This window comes from Homalodisca vitripennis, chromosome 4, assembly GCF_021130785.1.
Source record: "Homalodisca vitripennis isolate AUS2020 chromosome 4, UT_GWSS_2.1, whole genome shotgun sequence".
NCBI classification, from domain to species: Eukaryota; Metazoa; Arthropoda; class Insecta; order Hemiptera; family Cicadellidae; genus Homalodisca; species Homalodisca vitripennis.
This window is the reverse complement of record NC_060210.1, coordinates 41,569,786-41,591,532: the sequence shown is the minus strand read 5'-3', so window position 1 is coordinate 41,591,532 and position 21,747 is coordinate 41,569,786. Positions and strand designations below refer to the sequence as shown.

The 21,747-nt window shown below is 31.8% G+C and overlaps 1 protein-coding gene across 2 annotated transcripts in view; it reads left to right on the top strand.

Annotated features, from left to right (window-relative positions):
* The first annotated feature begins 1,115 nt into the window (after window positions 1-1,115).
* Window positions 1,116-21,747, top strand: part of LOC124359196 (5-phosphohydroxy-L-lysine phospho-lyase) — a 177,089-nt gene continuing 156,457 nt past the window's right edge. Inside the window, exon 1 of one of the 2 annotated variants that reach the window (XM_046811746.1) lies at window positions 1,116-1,246. Coding sequence is in view for 1 of the 2 variants with exons in the window: in XM_046811747.1 (XP_046667703.1) it covers window positions 1,239-1,246 (8 nt within the window). In the remaining variant the exon portion in view is untranslated. The remainder of the gene's footprint in view (window positions 1,247-21,747) is intronic. The other variant, XM_046811747.1, reaches the window with a different exon arrangement.

Sequence of the window (21,747 nt, the reverse complement as noted above, 5' to 3'; positions counted from 1 at the left end):
TGCCTGTAAAGTCGGTTTTACGGGCGAAGATTTTACGTGACAACGTCTTTTTCTCGGTAGAATATTTATTGATATGAATATTATTAAATTGCACAATAGGAACAAGGAATTGAATGAAAATAAGAATTGCACAAATTTTAACTATAGAAATATATTTTGTTTACTAAAACATTGTACATAATTTGAAATTAATTAAAATTTGTTATTGTAAATGATAAAGTTGAATAAAACATTTACTAAAATTGGAATTTGAAATTCTTGCTAAACACAGTTAAATTCTAACTCCGCGCGTGGTGATTGGTCGGTTTAGTTCGTTTGTTTGGTCGCACTGTTATGACAGGTTAGAGGTTATAATTTGTTATTTTAAATGTTTGACTAGCAATACGCGCTGTTTCTTCTCAATCGACTGAATTACGATTGATTGCAGAGTGATTTAAACTAATAATTTACTTAACACTATCAACATTTGTCAATAGTATGACATAACCTATAAACTCAGTTTCTCAACTTTTGTGTCAATCTAACAATTAATCAATCAATCATAGTTTACGAAAATGAAATATCAGTGTACAATTATTTACCTTTATTGTTCTAGTTGTAAATGACGAATCTAAGCACTCCACATTTTCACGAATAAACATAGTTATCTGCTTTATCCCGTGCGGCGGACCCACAGTTATCTGCTTTATCCCGTGCGGATCCCGTGCGGCGGACCCACTGGACGGGCATCGTAACGTTACCGGGCGTTACACTTTTTCATGAGTGACTCCGAGCCGCAACCTAATTTAAGACGTTGTCACGTCAAAAATTCAGAAATTATGAATAAGCTTAACAATAAGGTAGTAAAATAGATACTTTCTACTAGATACTACCCAAAATGTATTATTGTAAAGAAGACACGCATTGAATCAATATTCTCGGACAGTATAATATCTTATCATCAGCTGATAATCCAATGGACAGTATATCTTATCATCAGCTGATAATCCACAGGGCAGGAACCAAGCAGGCAGAGGAGTGAGTGACGTAGCAGCAGTACACTTCAATCTGTCTACTGTATGCCTACCACCAGTCTTATTTTTTTGTTGTACGTCGCTCTTTATTTGATTGTTGCTGTGTATGTGTAATGTTTTTAATTTTTAAAACTTTGGCAACCCCATGACGGAACACATTTCAATCAGCTGATGATGGAACTTTTGTTCCATCAAGTCTAGTGAACCTACAACATTTGATCTGTTATGACAAGGTAAGTGCCTTATTTAGATAAATTTTAGTTTTGTTTATGATAAGTGAACGAGGTTTTTAACCCAAACTCTCTAGCGATACACAGAATAATTTTATTTATAGGAAAATGGTTTCTTATGTCATGTACTATTGCATACGTTGTACAATTACCAAACACTCTCGTATTTTAGATGTATTTTCTTAGTTGAGATTAAAAGATAATTATGAATGTGAACTAAATTATTTCAAGATGGTGATTTGCTAAAATTCATTATTTATGTGTAATGTTTTTTGTGTAATGGATTACAGAGTTATTTCCAGTTAAATATATTGATTGTGTTTATGTAAGATTCTACTGATAATTTGTAACATCAAGACAGCATCCTCCTCCATTGAAGGTGATGCAAACACTTTTTCCTAATTCTGTTACGCATCTTTGGGTCACTTTTTACTTTTAAGGTACATTTTGATATTCAGTAAGATTTGTGAGAGATGGAGGAATTGGGAGATGTGCTTCTGAATGATTTCTTTTAGAAGATGTTTTGCAGTTCGTTTAGGTATGCCCGATGTCGAACCTGTTTAAAGCTACTAACTCTCAAGCGTAACACTTGGTTGCAGATGTTACTGTCAAGATCACGAAATACGTACATTAGGCATACATAGGAAAATTTCACCATCCTATTTCAAAATTACACTCATGTTAAAGGTCCCGAAATTTAAACCAGCGAAACAGCATGAGTGTGGATATAAGAATATCTCTTAGCAACCATTCGTGACCTAAAACGCTTAGAAATATCAAACTCTAAGAGATTTGAACATATAAACGCAGAGATGATGAATGCGCATTCAAATGCTTTGAAATACAAAAAACGTCATGTACTAGATTTGTTTTAAAATATTGGTTTCTAAATAACCACTAAAAATATCATATAAAGAGTATTTGGGTGCGTGTTGATTATCTTTGAAATGAAACATCTTCCATGATAAAAGAAGATGGCCACCAATATTACTGGTGGCTAATGATAACTCTAGCAGAGTCTTCATTAGATCATTGTTGAGTGGAAAAAAGGTCATATGATCTTTAATCGTAGATTTGGTTCTTGAAAAACCAAATAGTTTAGATACTCCAAATTGCTACAAAGGCTTCGTAGGTTTATAGTCAGTGTACAAGGACGGTGCTTACGGGGACATGCCCTTTCCGACGACGACCCCGAAGCATCTCTGAGGTACGAATAAATAATTTCGTTGCCAGGAATAAATGAAGATCGCCACCAATATTACTGGTATAATAGGCCAAATACTGGTTATTCAAATATTTTGAACTTTAATACATTATTTAACTGTAGTTTAAACTCAACATATTATATAAAAGAACGAATGTTTTTTATATAATACGACGTATCTTGAACTATGTGTTTGAATCCTTTCTATACAATCTTCTATAGGGTTGAATTGAATTAATTTATAAAAACACGTTTATTAAAACATTTTAGGGTTTATATATAAATAAATTACATTTAAAATAAAGCATACTTTATGCATAATTATGGTCAATAAGACAATTTATATTATATTAATATATAAGGAGATTCTTATTTTTTGTATTTATTCCAGCCGTATTCTTGCTTACGCGCGATTCTGAATAGGTTTAATTGTTTATTGGTTGAGGCGAGGTCATTGGCGTTATTATTAGATTATAATTGTCAAAATATTTACCACTTTTTGTATTATTGAGATTATAAAAAATACTCCTCCTACAAGTTTCGTGCTTTGTCGAGTTTGCAGAATATAATTGTTAACCTATTTTAGCTTTGTTTCCAGTTACATGGCTATTTTGCTACCTTCAGTTGAACTTTAGTATATGCATTCACTGACAATTTCAGCTTGTGGCTCCTTGATGTTATTGTATAAAGAACTTGCCTTTATATTATTTTAAATTAGTTTATTAATAACACTATTTACAAGGTAGGAATGCGCTATACCGCATGTTTTTTAATACATTTTGCTTAGGTTGCATGTAAAATTTCAAATCTATAACTCATCAATTCTTGAGGTGTCTAGGAGGGGATAGACATACAGGCAATCATAAAAAGAAATATTTTAGTTCTCCTGGGAATGAAAACAGAAACTATGTCAATTGAATAATAGTGCCTTATTAACACAAATAATTCTCCGATATACTCTTTGGCAATTGTTCGATATAATTTCAGAGTAAAATTGTTTGGATGGTAATAATTAACCTTATCTCAAATATTTTTCATTTATGATAGATGAATCGCTTCATGCAAAAAGGGCTTCAGTCAGCCAGTTTTACTTTTGAGTAATTCAATAAAAACTTTTCTATTTCTATAAACATTTTTTTAAAAACCTCTTATTATTTTATATATTTGATATGAATACACACCTTTCAACAGTACTAGTGAGGGAAACTAAAAATTGTTATTTTCATAGTGAAAAAATTTTTTTTTTACTAGCAGACTGAAGCCCTTTTTGCATGAAAAATTAAAAATGACCCTTTTAAATATGATATAAAACTTTATTTCTTTAATTATTTTTACTTTTTATTACATTAAAATGTATTTTTACTATTTCAAGCTTTTGATTATGAGTATCTGTAATCAAAATTCCAAAGGTATTATTAAACAACAGTTTTTTTATACATTTTTGGATTGAAAAAATGTACTACAACACCGTGTGGAAAAAAGAAAATTAGTACTAATAAAAATAATATGTTTGAAAACGTAATCAATCATCTTGGACTTCAGGTGCAATGTGGTCAAGTGTAGGCCAATTCATAATATCTTCGTAGAAGTCTATGTGTGTTCATGGGCAACGTACGGTAGAAGATTCCTGACGTCGTTGATTTTTGAAGCTTTTATATGGGTACTTTACCAGCTGGATAACACACAGGTGGTGGCAATGTTGGTTTTTGGTTCTGGGTCCTTACACATTTTAAAAGAATGAGTTACAATGCTGTCAATGGTTTTACTGGCTAATATTATACCAAACTGATTTTTATCAAAGGTCAGCTGCTTATAACTGCTTATTTCAAATCTGATTTTCTTTTCTTTTGGAACTCGCTTCGATCTTGTTTCTTGAGATATGCAGCTTTTTTTGTAGTATGTTTTTCCAAAAGAGCTTGAAATCAAAGATGTCTTTTGTCTCAACTTCTTTGACAGAAAACTTATTGATTCCTGGTTTTGCGCTGCTGTTTTCTATGAGTTTTCTGATTTCACCCACAGAGTAAATTCCTGTCATACTTTTTCACATGACGCTTTAAATCGTTGCAAAGTCCCTGTCACAGGGCAAAAAAGAATGGCCTCTGACAGGAAAATACATTGTTATCTTGCTGAAACGGACGGCCGGTGTCAGTAAGAAGCAACAAAAATCTACTCAGTGCGTGATTTTTGTTCTGCCCGCTGCAGTTATCAGAGAACAGTCGTAACTCTGTATATTCTGGGGGGATGGATTTGAGATAATCCCATAAGAAAGAGCACACTTCATTAGGTGTCTTGCTGGCTGTACCTTCATGGTATACATACACTTTTGCTGACTCTTTTTTTATATCATGAATAGAGAATACATTAACCGTGATTTGTCTTAAATAAAACGTTTATCTTGTACGGGAATTTGTGGTATACTGAGATTTTGCATGAAGTCCATACAAAGGGAAAGTACGTGTGGCTCGTTCTTTGAGTTAGCTTCATTTGTAATCTTGATAAAAAACTTTTTTGCTCGTCTTTTATGAATGATAAGCTCGGCAGCAGCTGATCTCTTTGCTACATCGTTCAAGTGAGGACTCTTTAGCTTTGTGTTGAGCTCTTCACACGTGCAGCAACAATCAATTTGCGGTCTGCCAAATCTTAAATTGTAGTTTTCATTGAAAAAACTCATAAAAGAGTAAGCAGAACTACAAAATTCCTGGATGTTTGTCGACCAATGCACGATATAAGGCGTTTGTGCAAGAGTCTAGCATCTAAATATTTTCTAGTTTTCCCAGAATAATGACTAAGTTTAGTTGGGTAACTTTCAATATGGTCCCTAATGATTTGTTGTTTTTCAATACTCAAAGTGTTTGCGCTCTGAGACTTTCCTCTTTTATCAATAGGGTTTTTTCCTTCCTTGGCAAGGGCTCTCAACCGTTTAACTCGTTTGTCGCTTATTGATAACAGAGACAAAAAAGCTTTGTAACATACCTGCGTCCTTTGGTTACCAACCAGGAGAAAGTATGTATACATTTTGTCAACATTGCGTGCGTCTTCTCCTTTCCTTGGACGTCTTTTCTTGACGTCATGAATTTCAATCAAGTTCTGGATGTACAGGTCCTGATCATTTTTTGATGGAAGGTCAAGAAGGCGTTGCAATATGTTGATTTGGTCAAGTTCAGTCAATCCATCAAAGCATTTAAATCTCTTGCAGCTGAAAAAAAATAATTAAAAATTAGTGGTGACAAGTACAGTACATATTAACAAAAATAAACCTTAATAAATTTAGGAAAATTTATAGTTTATATAAAATTAGGTTAGATTGGGTGTGCAATATACGTACTAATATGACCATTGCAAGAAATTCAAGCTAACAAAAATTGTTAATAAATTAAAATGTAAGGACTCTTACTTGCATGGAGGCCCTGTTGTTTTAGCTGGAACTATCCTCCCTTTATAATCTTCATACTCCAATCCCTTGCACCTTGACACTCTCTTAGTATTTCTTTTCCATTCTGATTCTCTTTTTTACACGTTTCCTCCCAACCTACTACTTCATTTTCTTGGTCACTCTCGGAATCCGTCTCACTAACCATATTGAATACCTATTATCTATAAACTTTAATAATTAAGTGATTTTCAGATCAGTGTAATAACAGTTAAGCAACACATAACCTCAAAATGAAAACCTAACTAAAACAAAGCAGGTCTACCAATCGAGCGAGACATACAACTAATGACCAACAATGCAATCAAAACAGATGTTTTAATATTCTAGGCAAAAAGGACTTCAGTCACTGGACTGAAGGCCTTTCTGCATGGAATATTAAAATTTTACTCTGGTTTTTAAGACATTGGAGCAATGGGACTAAAGCCCTTTATGCGTAAAAATGTTGGTACAGTCATTAGCAACGATAACCTATAGCTAACTCAATTTCGCCATTTTGGTGACTGAAGCCCTTTCTGCATGAGGCGATTCAGATATGAGGTTGCATTATTGATTATTTTTCTAAATAATCAGTCAAACACGAGTATTATTACTCCCAAAATATTAAACGTTCAATATTCTGACAAATGAGTTTAAAAGGTAAATATTACGAACACTGATCACAAGATATCGCCAAGAAATGAGAAATAGCAGCATGGATCGAGTTCTACATGAAATTATAGGTGGAATATTAGTGAGCTACTGTGCAGCAAAAAAGGTTCATCAACATTGTCCAGGGTTTGAAATGTTTGACCAACAAAATCATGTACGTTGTGCACGGCTTAGTTATGTTTTCTAGATTTGTTTTAATTAGATCTAAAGAAGCAGACAGTTGGGATTAGCTGTTACAAAATACTCCATTTATTTTTTAATAAAAGGATTTTTTCTAATAATTGTAGGGTTGGTAAACGTGATCAAATATTTATCAATTTATGAATATGTACAAATATCAAGTGATCAGTTAGGTTTACCAACATCCGACTTTTATAATAAAATTTCTCTTCAAACGACCATACAAAAAAAACGGAGTTTTATTATTTATTTGATGGATGCCACAAATAAACTATAACATATATGTGTTTTCGAAATCAGTAAAAAATATACTTTCTTTTAATTAAGTAAAAAATGAGTCGTTGCATTAGAAAAATTGACTCGAACTCTACACCCCGAGCTTGCTGGTCTTAAACAGTTTTTCATCATAATATTTAAAAATTATAAGTAATTTAATGCAGATTTCATGTAAAGAAACGTTACAATATAGGTACTTATAAGAGAACTGTGACAGTTTGATTATTTTGACCAGAAATAGTTATTTGAGCGCAGCGAGTGAACGATACAACCAATAATTAACGTAACCACATCGATTTGCTGGTCTTCTTGTTACGCACAACTTTGTCCATTTAATCTTTGCTGTATCACGCACAACTTTGTCCATTTAATCTTTGCTGTATCTCTTATGGTTTCTAAGACCCCTTCGGTATGCATTAAATTTTGAACACACAGTATATTATAAACAGAAAACTGATTTCTTCAGTATGATTACACATCTGTTTTGGTCTGGTTTGTAGCTCGGAATCGCAACAAACCAACTGGTATTTATCAAAAGCTCAACAAAGGAAAGACCTTTCCCTTTTAGTATTCCGTGCTTTGTACAACTTTAGCCTGACATTATCTCTCCCTTGGGAGTTCAATCCTACCTCGAACCTCAATTATCTTACTTGTTTTAGATTCTTATTATTTTTATTACTTATTTGAATCGCTTAATGAAAATGTGGACTAATTGTGAACTGGCCACAATTATGTGTGGCTTAATATAACACCAGTTAATGGCAAATAAGTTAAATAGTATGTTTTATTAAAGTTACCATTAATTAGCATACACAAATGTAGTTAACAGTACTGTGAAAATATCAAATACTTTTAAATTAATTTCACTACATTAATATGATTATATGAATAGTTGTTAAGTTCAGTATCTCTACATAAATACAAATTATATTACGACTGTAACGTTCTTTATTTGTCTAGTCGATGGGTTTTTGTGCTGTAAGCACTTAAATCGGTACTTTAAAAAATAATTACCAAAAATAAGAACGTTATGAAATGTTACTTAATACTAAAAATATCAAGAAAATATAGGGCGTTCCATGATAGTTTTTAAAGTTGGATACAACATTGAAAATGGCTGTAAAATGTTGAAATTATAAATTTATATTTTCGATTCTTTCTGAAAAGTAGGTGAGTTACCCTTTTAAACCTTCTTGTAAAATTCAGACGTTTTGATATTACCAATGGTGGCACAGTTAAGGACACTCTGTATACAGTGTAATCTAGACGTAGTGTTAAAGTTTTGTGTTTAATAGAACAACATAAATGTGGCTGAAATAAAAACTCTAGAACAGTTTTATCCATTCACGCATTTAAAAAACGTCAAATTTTTAAAAACAAAGCGTACATTTACACGAAATTTTATAACATACTTGTATTTTAACGAAATAAAATTATGTATCCTATCTTCTGAAAGCTAAAATTTGGAAGCAGTTATATAGTCATAGTTACTCTCTAGCAACTTTATGTTTTTTTAATTTGTGAATGTAACATTTTTATTTTATGTCTTTTAAGAAAATGATAGGATAGCGTTGTGAGCAGTTTAAGTAGTAATTCTGTGGCTTCAGGTTCATTAAACGCTATCCCACTTTACTTGAATTGAATGTAGAATATATCGTCAGGCTTAAAGCTCAAGAATTGTATCGGTAAATGCCAGAAATTCAAAAGTTTTGCGCAAATGTATATTAAAAAACAAACAAAAAAATAAATCGAAATGGTATTTTTATTTGGTTTTTGCAATATGATTTTGTAAATTGTGTCTTTGAGTCACATGTTATTTTACCACATAAAACAAATTTAAATAGTAGGCATAGATGTTAGACTACCTGTACATATTGTTTTATGTGGGCTGATGGCAAAAAATAAGTGCTTCACCGGGACTTTATTAGCAATTTGTACCTGTCGCTTAACAGGCATCGCTGAGGTAGCATGGAAAATTTTAAATCTGTAACTTATTTCGTTCTCGAGAAATCTTGCTGGTAGATATCCTGAAGGAAAGAAGAAATTTACACATTAACTATGCTCAGCCGAATTCTACGGCTTGACATACACAATCGTACATAGAACTCATCCCTTTGTATGTAAAAATGAAGTTTCATGCACGTTTAAAATATACGGATGAAATCTTTCTCAAGTAATCTTTTCACAAAGTGAAACATACACGTTTTTGTCGTTAAATTAGGTTATATAGCAGTGTTCAAATAATAACATTTCCTGTGACCTAGTGAGGGTAATACAAAGAAAAAGTACGCTGAAATAAAATCGGATGATTAATTTATTACCTTAACCTTCCATTCTATTATTTTTCTTTTACCTCTATGAAGAAAATGTCATATATTGAAACCTCATATGTTTGTACTCAGTTTGCTTACAAATTTATGTATTCTGTTTATTTTCTCGTTGCTATGATACTTATACTTAAAACAGTGTTAAAACATTCACTAATTGTCAGCCAAATCCATCGATTGCACCATCATCGGTCCGTTATTGCTCATATAAAATGAAGCTTTATACAAAACTTTGAAGTGCATAGGTCAGTTTTCTTTTTAGGGAGATAACGTGCGGACAGACGACAATGAAATTTTTCCGAACTTCGAGTTATCACTCGAAGTTCGGAAAATTATTATATTATTATTATAAAATTATACTATCGTATTCTCTAACGCTCAGCCAATCAATCGCTATTTAAATTTAATTATCAATTTGACGTAATTTTAATTTAATAAATGCCAATTTTTACAGTTTTATTTCTAAATCTCATTTATAAGTAGAAAATAGAATTCGTAGCTCTAAAATCCTATACAAATATATTGGATGTTTGATTTACTAGCACTTCCCCGCGGCTTCGTACGCAACTTCCTGCCGAGTAGGGACGTTATAAGCTTATATATTTTAAATAGTATACAAAACGCTTTATTGATAAAGTAGAGGCTGAAAAATTTTCAATCTCCTGATTGATGACCGAATAGTTGAATTTAAAGGTTTTGAGAGCAGTGATTTGTTGGTGCCCTGAACTGACGTACTCATCAGGAACACATTTTCAGTTCAATTAAATCGAGTTAAAATTAATTTTTGCTGACAACCTAAGTTAAATTCATTCTTTCAATTTCAGCCTAGTATACGTATAATGAGTGGCCGATGAACACAAAACTCACTACCATTTTATTAGAATAAAAGAGCAAGTTTCACATCCTGAATATACTTACTTATAAACTAAAAGGGAGAGTTTTGTAAGCTAAATACTAACTAATGGAATGATAGTTTAGTAAGTAAACTATGTAAGTTTGTATCAATTAGAAACTAAAATAAAATATAAAATTATAGAAAGAAGCAAAATATACGTAAGATTTCAATATACATATTATTCACTTTTATGGTTATAAATCAAAGATTTAACGAAATTGCTAGTGCGGCTCTTATTTCTGGATTTGGGCTTGGAGGAGCACTTCCGGTTTATATTTCCGACTATAAAATTGGTTTGCTTGTTTTTATCCCGATAAACAATGTATACAGTCATATATATATATATGTAAATAAATTCATTACCTAATATAAAAATCAATGAAAATATCTGTGTTTCAAGATTCCAAAACAAATTCGAGTTTATGTAGAATATTTGTAATTTTCGACAGGCAAATAAGCTTTTAAACTATGAATACACATTTTTTGGTTCTGTATATTTTAAATTTAGCTGATAAATTTAGACCTATTAAATTTTAATTTGGTGTAGAACCTGATTCTAAGTGAGTATTTTAGGTTGAAGCAATATTTGAAATAATTTGACGTTGTTGAGTTGCAATGATATAATTTATAGTCTCTCAGAATGTTGGTAAATTACTTAAAACCAATAATTAGGTACTTGATTTGGTTATTCTTACCATTACAAGATCGTTATGCCAATATAATCATTTGTATTTGAAACTGTCAATCGTAAAAAGTAAGGGCTCTATGGTGTAGTGGTAGCATGCTCGCCCGGCAAGGGAGAGACCCTGGTTCGAGTACCGGTGGAGCATGAAACTCTTTTTTTTAAGGAACTAAAGACAGAAGTTTGTCATGAAGTGTCGCTGAATCTCTCACCTCGTGGTTGTTAAGTTGCAAATCCCGCCATTTTGAAATAAATATTGAGCCTTCACATTCATGATAACTTTAGAAGTTAAGTTAAACTAAAACACTTACAAACTGAAATAATGTACGAGGGTAGGCTGATAAGTAACTCACACAATCATGCTTGTAAAATGCGGATAGGGACGTTGCGATATTATCGATATCAATGTATATCGATATTATCGTTTCGATATATCCTATATTGATATCGATATAAGTGATCCGATATTATCGTGATATCGGAAGAAATATACAAATATCGGGGTTTTGATATCATACTGAATAAAAAGTTGTAATTATTTATTATTTTGGCTTTATTAGTTTTACGAAAGCAAAACTCAAACAACTTGCTTTGTTCAGTTGTTAAATGCAACGCCAGCAAAGAAATTAACTTTGCAGATTAAGTAAAAAGTAACCAGACGATGCTTGGTTCAGTTAAGCATATATATAATATAGTTGCTTTTAAAAATGAAAGTGTTGTTCTTAAAACCCAGTTTAGATTCTTATAGATTTATATTGATATTTAAAATTGTAATTTTTATTCTTATTTTGGCAATTGTTTTTTAATAATTGTGCTTCAAATGATTCTTAGTTAGAAAATGTTAAATAGAATTATTTAAGGAATTTCTTTTTTTTATCTTTAAATAATGGTATTTTTTAATGTATTAAGTTGTTCTTGTATTAAAAACATTATTTTGGAAATGAACTCGTATGTTGTATCTTTGATTATACTAGTTACACACACTCATATAATCAAAGGTTGTATACACCAATTTAATCATTCCCCTTTCCTTATTTATCGATATCGGTCGATATTAAGAATATCGATATTTGGATTCGATAATATCGGTGTATCGATATCCAAGCTTGATATTGATATCGATAACAAATATCGGAACTAGCCTCATATTGCAACAACCGTAAATGCGGATGAAATGAGACCATAGAAGCGCGCCTGGTGGCGTTCGTAAGTACCATTCCTTCTTTACACGCATGTGCAGTTTGAAAACCTTGCGTCAATCCGTTGTATTTTTAGCAGCGTAAAAGTGAATCCTACTGAAATTCATCGTCGTTTAAAGAGTGTCGTCGGTGACGATGCTGTTGATAGATCGACTGTCAATCGATGGGTGATAAAATTTCGTGGTTGTGAGCCTGGAAAAGCCTTAATTATTGATGGAACACGCAGTAGAAGTCCGATCACTGCCACAGACGACAAGCTTCACAAACTCGTTGATCATTTGATTCCAAGTAATCGGCGAATCACCCAACAGCGTATCGCAAACCATGTTGGAATATCTAAGGAACGTGTTGGTTTCATTATTCAACAAATAGGATAACGGAAAATCTGTGCATTATGGGTGCCACGTCGTCTAACAGCCGAGAATATACAGCGTCGAATGGAATGATTTCAGAAACCTTTACAGCGCTACCATGACTAAGGAGACGAGTTTCTTTTTTAATATCGTGACGGGGGACAGGTCATGGGAGCCAGAAGAAAAAATAAAAAGCACTTGATATCGACATTTAGGTTCTCCTGCAACGAAAAAGTTCAAAACACAGCCATCCGCAAAAAGTTCTTTTGAATGTGATTTGGGATGCTCATCGAGTTTATGTGACCGATTATCTGGAACAAGGCGTGACGGTAAATTCGTCTCAATACATAGAGACTCTAAAATACACCTGACGTCGAGTTTGTCGTGTTAGAGGCAGCCTCGAGCCAATAATCTTGCAAAACGGCAACGATCGTCTGCACACTTCGCGCTCAACTGAAGAGGCAATGTGAAAGCTGAAGTTTGACCCAATTCCACACCCTCCCTATTCCCCGATCTAGCCCCCTGCGTTTTTTTTCTCTCTACTCAAGATCTGAAAAATTGTTGACGGAATAAAAAACCTTGTTACACGTTGGGTGAAATGTTTTAGTATTAATGGTGACTATGTTAAAAAATAAATGAATGATTGTGAAGCTTTTATAGTACTTTACTTTTTACTAAACTTTTAATTTTTAAATAGCGATGTCGCATTTTTATATATCATGTGTACACCACTATTTTTCAGCGTAGACGTACAAAAATGGACTGCTAAATAAATCGTTATTGGATAAAAAAATTAGTAAAATCAATATTTATTAAGGCTAACACCTATTCACTCCACTATCAACTTCTATTGTCTACAGCACTTTACTTTGAGTCAAACTGGGCTAAATGGAAAAGTTTTACCAGCAAAGTTTGTGATACACAAGTTAGTGTTTTAGTTTCTACATTTTGCAACACGCTCTTTCTCTAACTGGAACTACTTCTTGCAAAACCTTGTACAATTATTCACCAGTCATTACTGTCCAGAGTCAATAATGGTTATTTTATCATAGACCCATCAGGTCCTTCTTAAAATCTTCTTACATGTCTGAAAATGTTCATGAAAATAAAGCGAAAAAAATAAATAAATGAAAATGGGAATAAGTGTTTAAGTGATCTTAAACTACTGACCAGTCCAATTTAGAAGGACAACGAAGAAATAGAAACAAATTTAAACACTGTGGCTGAACGTATAGTTTTTCAGATAGATTCTTGTAATGAACTGAATTGGTGTTCGAATGGAATTGTTATTTATTTGTGAACTTCCATCAAGAAAACTAGCTGTTGTGACACCAGTCGAGGTAATGCCCCAACCCGATAAGAAGATTTTCGGTTAATATTGTTACCATGTGGTGAGGGATTAGGATCCGCGACAGCGTTTCGAAATCATGTATTTAGTTTTTAAGAGTTTCTATCAATAATTAAAAGATAGAAAGGTTTTCCTAAACTTATTTTTCCAATCAAAATTTGTTTCTTTAATTTTAAGGAATTGTTATATTCCTATATATGTTGAATAATATATGAAATGAAAGAAAATAATACAAAATTTAAAGAAAACAATCTGTTACTTATAAGGAAAAGCAACGTACTCGTATCTATTAAACTATTTTTCACATAACATATTAATGGATAATTTTAAATCACCTCGTAAATATGATTAACACGCTCCGTAATTATTGATTTCTTCTTTTATCTGTGATTATAAAGTTTTGTTCCAAAATGGTAATAAATACAGCATCTAAAACGATCAATCTTATTAGAATATATATTATATTCTAATATATATAATATATATATATATATATATATATATATATATATATATATATATATAAAACAACACCTTTTTATAACTTGGTGTGTACAGTATTTCAGCAATGCTATCAAGCCCATCTTAATTTTAAAATGCGAATGGAAAATGTGGCTAGATACGTCGAGAAAGATTTTATCAGTAGACTTTAAATTTTGCATGAAACTTCATTTCTGCATAGACAAGAATGGGGTTTAAGATGGTGCCTGTCCAACCATTGATTCAGTAGACTAACACAGACTCTTTTTTGCCTTGCGGGATGAGGTAAAAATAAATTGTTTGTATCATTTACTTTCTACCTGTTCACAGGACATTTCGAGATAAATTGAGATATAGACTTGAAATGTTACATGTAACCTCATCGAGGCCAGTTATGCGTTGCGTGGTGTGGCGTACTCCACCTGGTGACTAAAATGCTAGTCCAGCATGCATGCTGGTTTTACCTGCTCCAAATTGTAATACGCAACTTGGAGATATCGAATCGATGGTGAAAGCTTATAGCAAACGGTTTAGCTGATATCCTTGTTTTGGCAGGAAATAGACAGTTCATCCATGGCAAAGCAGTTGTCGATAAAGAGGAAAAAGTTCCTTGGATTCTTGGTTCATAGCCTAAAAGCATTAATATTTTCATTTGGTTAGGACAGGATATTTAGTGTTTTACGTACATTTAAAAATGTAGTAAAGTTGTAATGGAAATGTTTAAACATGTTTTAATTACGAGACCGAACGATATGAGGATTATATTACATCTTGATTGGCATTTCAATCTGTTTGCATGTTCAATCATACTGCTCAGTTATACTGTACATCCAATTATCCATAACAAATTTGTTAAGGTGATCTTTTTACATTTTAATTAATTACATACACTTAACGGGGTCATAAATAAATGTCCCTCATATTTATTTTTTGTTTTTTAAACCCGCCTCTTCCCTACCTTTAAGTAAACAATAAAAGTATTATAGTGTTACATTTAATTTTTTACGATTTATTTAATAAAACGCGGCACTTGAGTTTTCAGATACACTACCGAAATTTTCACATACAGACCGCTCATGTTTGTTAATGTTTCGTTTTGCTAGGTTGGCAGCCCTGTATTTTTGTCATGTGTTATGTGAGGTTATGAAACCTATATTAGGTTTCTCAAAAAGAACATCTGCTTCGAAAATGTCTGCACCCACCTCCTCCTCCTCCGGGACTCAAAATCCCAGTGAGTTCCTCATCAGCATTATCTGGTCTTGCATTACTAAAATATCTCGGAGCTGAGGTGTATGAGGCAGTGGCCATTTACAACTCTAGTAATATAATCAAATGTTGAAATATAATGTCGTAAACGGTTGTATTTTTGATATTTAAGTACACGTACTGAAATCAATAAAGGTATCTGGTTAAAAAACATTTGTTCCCCAAAGCATATAAAGCTTTATTACTTTACTTCATAATATTAGGATCTATCGTAGAAATAAAAATGAATCACAAAATGTGACTAACCCCGAGTGCGGATGGACCAATTAAACTATATATTTTTTTGTAAAATATTGTTATAAATCCCAGGAAGGTTTACAAGAAGATAAAATATAAGAAAGTTACCTGGAATATTTTGTAATGCTGAGAACACAATCGTATTTGTGTTTTATAATCCAAATATGACTGACTCTAGACAGTTGTTAATACTGTGAGACGAATTTCAACTAATTAGTTGAAACATCTGTTTAATTTTTAAGTTTAATAAAATATTTATTGTACAGTTTTTGATAAGTAGTGTAATGCAGATAGGAAATGCAAAATTAATATCTAATCTTACTCTAGATTTTACCAGTGATGAACTAAAATCATATAATGCATTGTAAATTGTATTTAAACGTTGGTATTTATGTAAAGGTCATTTTGGCACGAATGTTCTTTATAAAACTGCTGTTTATAAACAGCATATAAATAGTATATATCATTAAATTCTATATGCAGATGTACGATTGAAATCCGTACCTAGGTAGCACACAAAATATGTGAGTGAGTAATGATGTTTGGAAAGATATTGCTGAGTTTGGTCTAATTTTCCATCGATATATAAGTTTACATATCACATGCTTCATAAAAATGCCACTTAGTAGAGACAATTAACTGTTATTACAGGTTCAAGTCCAAGTGCTGTGGCTAATCAGTGTAATCACCTCAGTAACTCGGTTTTGGTAACATCGTTAAGCGCTCACTCGATTACCATTCTCTCGCCCGATTACGTGATTACCTCTGCCTCCACGCCTCAAGTGATTAGGTGATCAGGCTCAGTGGATAGCAGCGTATGTCAACCGTATCCCAATTATACAACGCAATAACCATTTCCAATGTTACTAAACATGGGTCAGGTCATAACAAGCTTCGCTGAGGTCGTACGCATAGTTTTATATATATACAGTTGTACATTACATATTAAATGTCATATGATTGTACTCAGTTTGTTTACAAATAATTTTTCATCGATTTTCTCGTTACTATGATAGTTACTCGTAACACTAATGGAACAATATTCGCTTACCCTCAGTCGAATCTCATGGAGTAACATGCATGATCAGAGTTTCCTATATTGATTTGAAGCTTCATAAAAAATTTCAAGTGTACAGATAAGTTCGTTTTCGGAATTTCGTGTGGAGGACAGAACTTTTTCCAGCCCCTCCAGGGATAATCTTCGCTAATGCTCAGCCAATAACTAAACTTATAAATTTATTTTACTCGAGTTTGTAACTGGAATCAAGTAAAATTTCCAAGCTCTACACCAGGTACTCGTAACTATATTGGAACGGAGTCAACTTTTATCTAGAACCAGGACGGGATTTGAAGAAATTAAGTTCATGTTTTCACAAAACTTTGCGTGTGGATGATTAATATAGAACTAATTATTCCAGACAGATCTGTTTAATACTGCAGTCTATACTACACGGCTTTGTTGACGTAATGCGCCACGAGAACCAACAGATATAGTCGTAATTAGTTTATCTGCTCATGAAGCTTTACTACTGAAATGATCAACATTCTGTTTACTCAATATAATTTGTGTTTATACACAACGAATGAGGTCGCAATGGTATTTAAACCTGATTGGAATTACATTGCATATCTGTTATTAATATATAGTACTATTAGTAAATAGCTTCGATTTCCATGTCATTTTATCATGGAAGTAGAACACTTTTTATTTTGGTATTGAAATTGGAAATGACATATTGTCTTTCATACTTCGAGTATATTCCCAAATGAGAACCAAATGAAGGTGTTTTGGCTTAAATCGGTTATAAAAAATATTATCTTTAAAACACATAAAAAGAGACGGAAAACTTCGTTTTTGGATATGGGTGCCATTTAACTTTTCCTTATTTTTATATCCTGGACCGATTTTTAGAGCATTGGTCACAGCATCTTATAGATTAATATATTTAATATTTAATTCATTAAACATTAATTTGGTATTTTATTGTGTATACAATTTAACACGTGTAAGGAATGTAGCTCACGTAGCTCTAATTTTACTTGTCTGAATAAAGAATATTTAATTTCATTTTATTTTGCTGGAAATCACTGGAGCAGTTAAGAGCGGAGAAGATTATTAACTTTTTGTAATAAACCACAATAATAAATATTGTAAAATAAATAAATACTGCTTGATTATAAGGGTTTCAATATAACTTAGTACTTTTATAAATAAAACACTAAGTACTTTTGCAACTCATACAATATAATAACGTACGTTTATTCCACTCTCATGATGAACGTTTTCTAGGTGGGTTTACCTTGGTTTGAACTTTCAGGACGAGTAGGGCCCGAAAGAAGTGTGGGTTCATTGTATAAGAATTCACTTGTGTCTCGATCGGATAACAAAAGCCTTTTGAAATCTCAGCAGCGCTTAAAAGCTTTGCACCTATTCCTCCTTTGTAATATTTATCACAGTTCCTTTATGATCAATCATGTGTTGATGGTTTTCAAGTTGGTCATTTGCTTAAGTCATATTCTCGCCCATTTGGGTCTGACTTGATAGAGGGCTTGGACTATTCTGGATTTCTTGGCAGTAGAGAACTACTATTAATTTAGTGCATGTGGAAAAGTGATCAACCAGAGCACATCATAGGGTCCAAAATTGTGTTACCTCAACAATCAGGGTGAACCTTTCTACTATTGGAATACCAAAGGGCCAGTTGGATGTTTCTCATAATTCAATTGAAATTGAGATACGGACTAGTAAAAGGTAAGAGCTTATAACTTCTCTTGCACGATAAGTAACTTCCACTAATAAAATGAGTGTGGTACTAACAGTGTGAACATCCTTCTCATATAAACAATGTATGTTTATTGGAGTCTATGAAAAAATGTTATTATTCTATTGATTAATTGCTAAGTTAAGTGGTTTCCAAGGTCTTTACGAGAGAAGAACAGTAAAAGTTGAAACTCCCTTTGTTAAAAAAGAATTGTAAAAAGAATTAATATTCTATCCCTTTCCTAGTAAATCAACTAAAGCTTTAGGAGTTGATTATCTTTAGTACTGTTTGTGTTTGATTACTTAGAGATGGTTACTTAGAATGACATTGAAATGAATTAAAATTAGCAATGCTAAGTGGTTTAGGCAGTAGGAGTGTATTAGTATCTTAACAAAGTACTAATACTAAAAAGGTATGTTCTGTTGATACTTAGAAAACTCCAAATATTGTATCAGCATACTTTAATTGAATTCTTGATACGAAAACTTCATGTACGTACTTATTTTCGAACGGCAATGCCATAATATACATAAAAATAGTACTTGAGAGCAAGAATTTAGTAGTACGAAATCCATTTTAATAAATACTAAAGATAAAAAGTGGTAAAGTACAATCAATAAGTACGTTACAAATGCTATTAGTTAACAAATATGACGACACAACAACTGAGAAGTGATAGTAACAAGAATAAACATATAGCTGAATTACAAAAATATACATTTAATACGTAATTAAAAGCGAGTAAGCGACGTGGTGCTAAGAATACATACCAACTCTAAGGAAACATGCAATACAAGCAATAATGTAGCCTACATTTTAGACAGATAATTACTGCTAATAACAACTTGTTACCTAAAAACAAAGGAAGTGTAAATTTTATACTTTATTCATAAGTACATAGCCGATGTACTTAACACCGATTGTTTCTTCACTTGATTGCAAGTCCACTCGAAATTGGTCCTCACAGTACAGCACTTATCAATATTTGCTGAAAAACATAATTAATTCAAATGATTATTTATAATTTCCAAAACTCATCCTGCAATAGGTTTTGTTACAACCGGTGGTACCACTGAATTCACTCATTCAATAACCAAACCTACATGTCCACCCTGTACATCGCGTAGCTGAAGATGATGACGTGCCTTGTAGATATCAAGCTTAAGGGTTTATCTGTACTGTGGGGCAGGAGCGCTGAGTCTCTGATAACGCCATGACGTCACCAGTTATCTCACGATATATCTAAGCTGCTATTCCACTACATTACCATTCACTCCTCTAACATCGTCCTGCTAATTAAAATATATTTGATACAATGATTCTTATACTGTTGTTGCATATGAAACCACTGAATAGCTTATTAAAATATACATAAATATAAGTCACAGACAAGGACGTTGGCAGCGATATTCAAGGGGTTGAGATCCCTCCTAAATTTTAGATGTTTTAAATTAATTTTTATACTATGCCGCAAAGACTATTATAATTACGTAATCAATTATATAATAAATATTCAGGTTTACTATTAAATATACAAGTTTATTTCAGTCCTATAGATACAAGTAGTTTATAAGCACGTTATTAGAAGACGTTTGTAACTATTCAGTGTAACGTTAGTAGAGTTCGTTTGTTCGAGGTTTGTTTTGCTTTCTATAAAGTTATGAACCCTCTATAAAGTTTCTAAAGTATCAAAAATAATTTATTGAATTAACCTTTAGGGACTTTCATATCATTTATAGCTATTATTATACTCTAAATCAGGTTTTAACTAAGCTCGCTTGTAAATATAATTTACTAAATAAGTTCCAAATATTTTGTTCCCACGGTAAGTTTTCGCGTATGTAGGATAGTGTTCGTTACATGTATATAGTATTTAATTCAACAAAATTAACATTTATCAGTAAATCATATGTTTAAGTAAATCATTATACAGTTTCATTAATACAATACGTCGATGAAAAAGTTAAATCAATTTCAAATGCTGTGAAATGCATTTATTTAGCGGTATACACTGATGTCAATAACACATCGTAAATACTTTTAGAGTATTTTAATATTTATTTTATTTTGTTCTGAAGCGCAGTTTCGCTGTTGACTTCAACATCTGAAGTTTGAGAAAATTTCAAGGAATGAAATTTTATTTTGGGAAAAGTAGAAATACTAGTGACAGAAAGTACTAATGTTTAAATACTAATTGGTTTATCGGTAATGCTAAGAATAGAAAATATTTATTAATTGGTGAATACAGAAAAAACAGACCGTTATAATATTCAAAAGATAAAAGATAACAAACATCTTGCTGAAAAATACAATAATGATATTTAATTAAGTACTATTATTATTTTTTAACAAATGGTATCATAATATCCTCAAGCTTGATATTTTTTCATTTGAAAGCTGATTAAAAGCATAAAAAAATTATTTTAGATCACATGTCAAGTAGTTGTGTTTATTTTAAATAGATTGCGTTCTGTTTTTAAACATGTTTGTTTGAAGTACTTAAGTATTTTACTTGTTTGTTATTGTCGCTCGCTTTAAAAGCTTCAAAGAAATTAAAATAAGCAAATAAATACGAAATGGCCTGTAAGAAGTTACTGACAACCTTATAACTGAGACAACAAATGTGAAATTTTAAGACTAAAAACCGATAAGAGTGTAACAACTAATACACTTGTTACCGATACTACAGTTTCCTATCTATGAAGCTAATAATATAATTGGTAAAATAATAGTACCTTCCTTATTAAAAATAATATTCTAATGCTTATTTAAAAGAATATTCTAATGCTTATTTAAAAATAATATTCTAATCCTTATTTAAAAATTACACTTTGGATTTGATTTAATTAAAGATGATGATGATGATAGTCCAAAGCATTAGGGGTTGTAACATAATACTGTCCATTGTTTTAACAAGAAACGAACTTTATTTTTTATTCCCAAACTGAAGACAAAAACAATCCACAATATGTCGTTATAATGGAAAAAAAAATCAGCCCAATAATAATATATTTTGTTGTATATGCTAAAATACTATGAATATTCAGGTGATTTCAACACGTTTAGTAAAGCTAAAAAAGTAACGAATTTTTGTATAATGTACTTTCAATAAATAATACCTTATTGATTGTATAGAATGAACGTGATGTTTGAAAAATATACAAAGTGTTATCTTGAATCAATATAAAATGTAGAAAAATGATGGACATTTCTG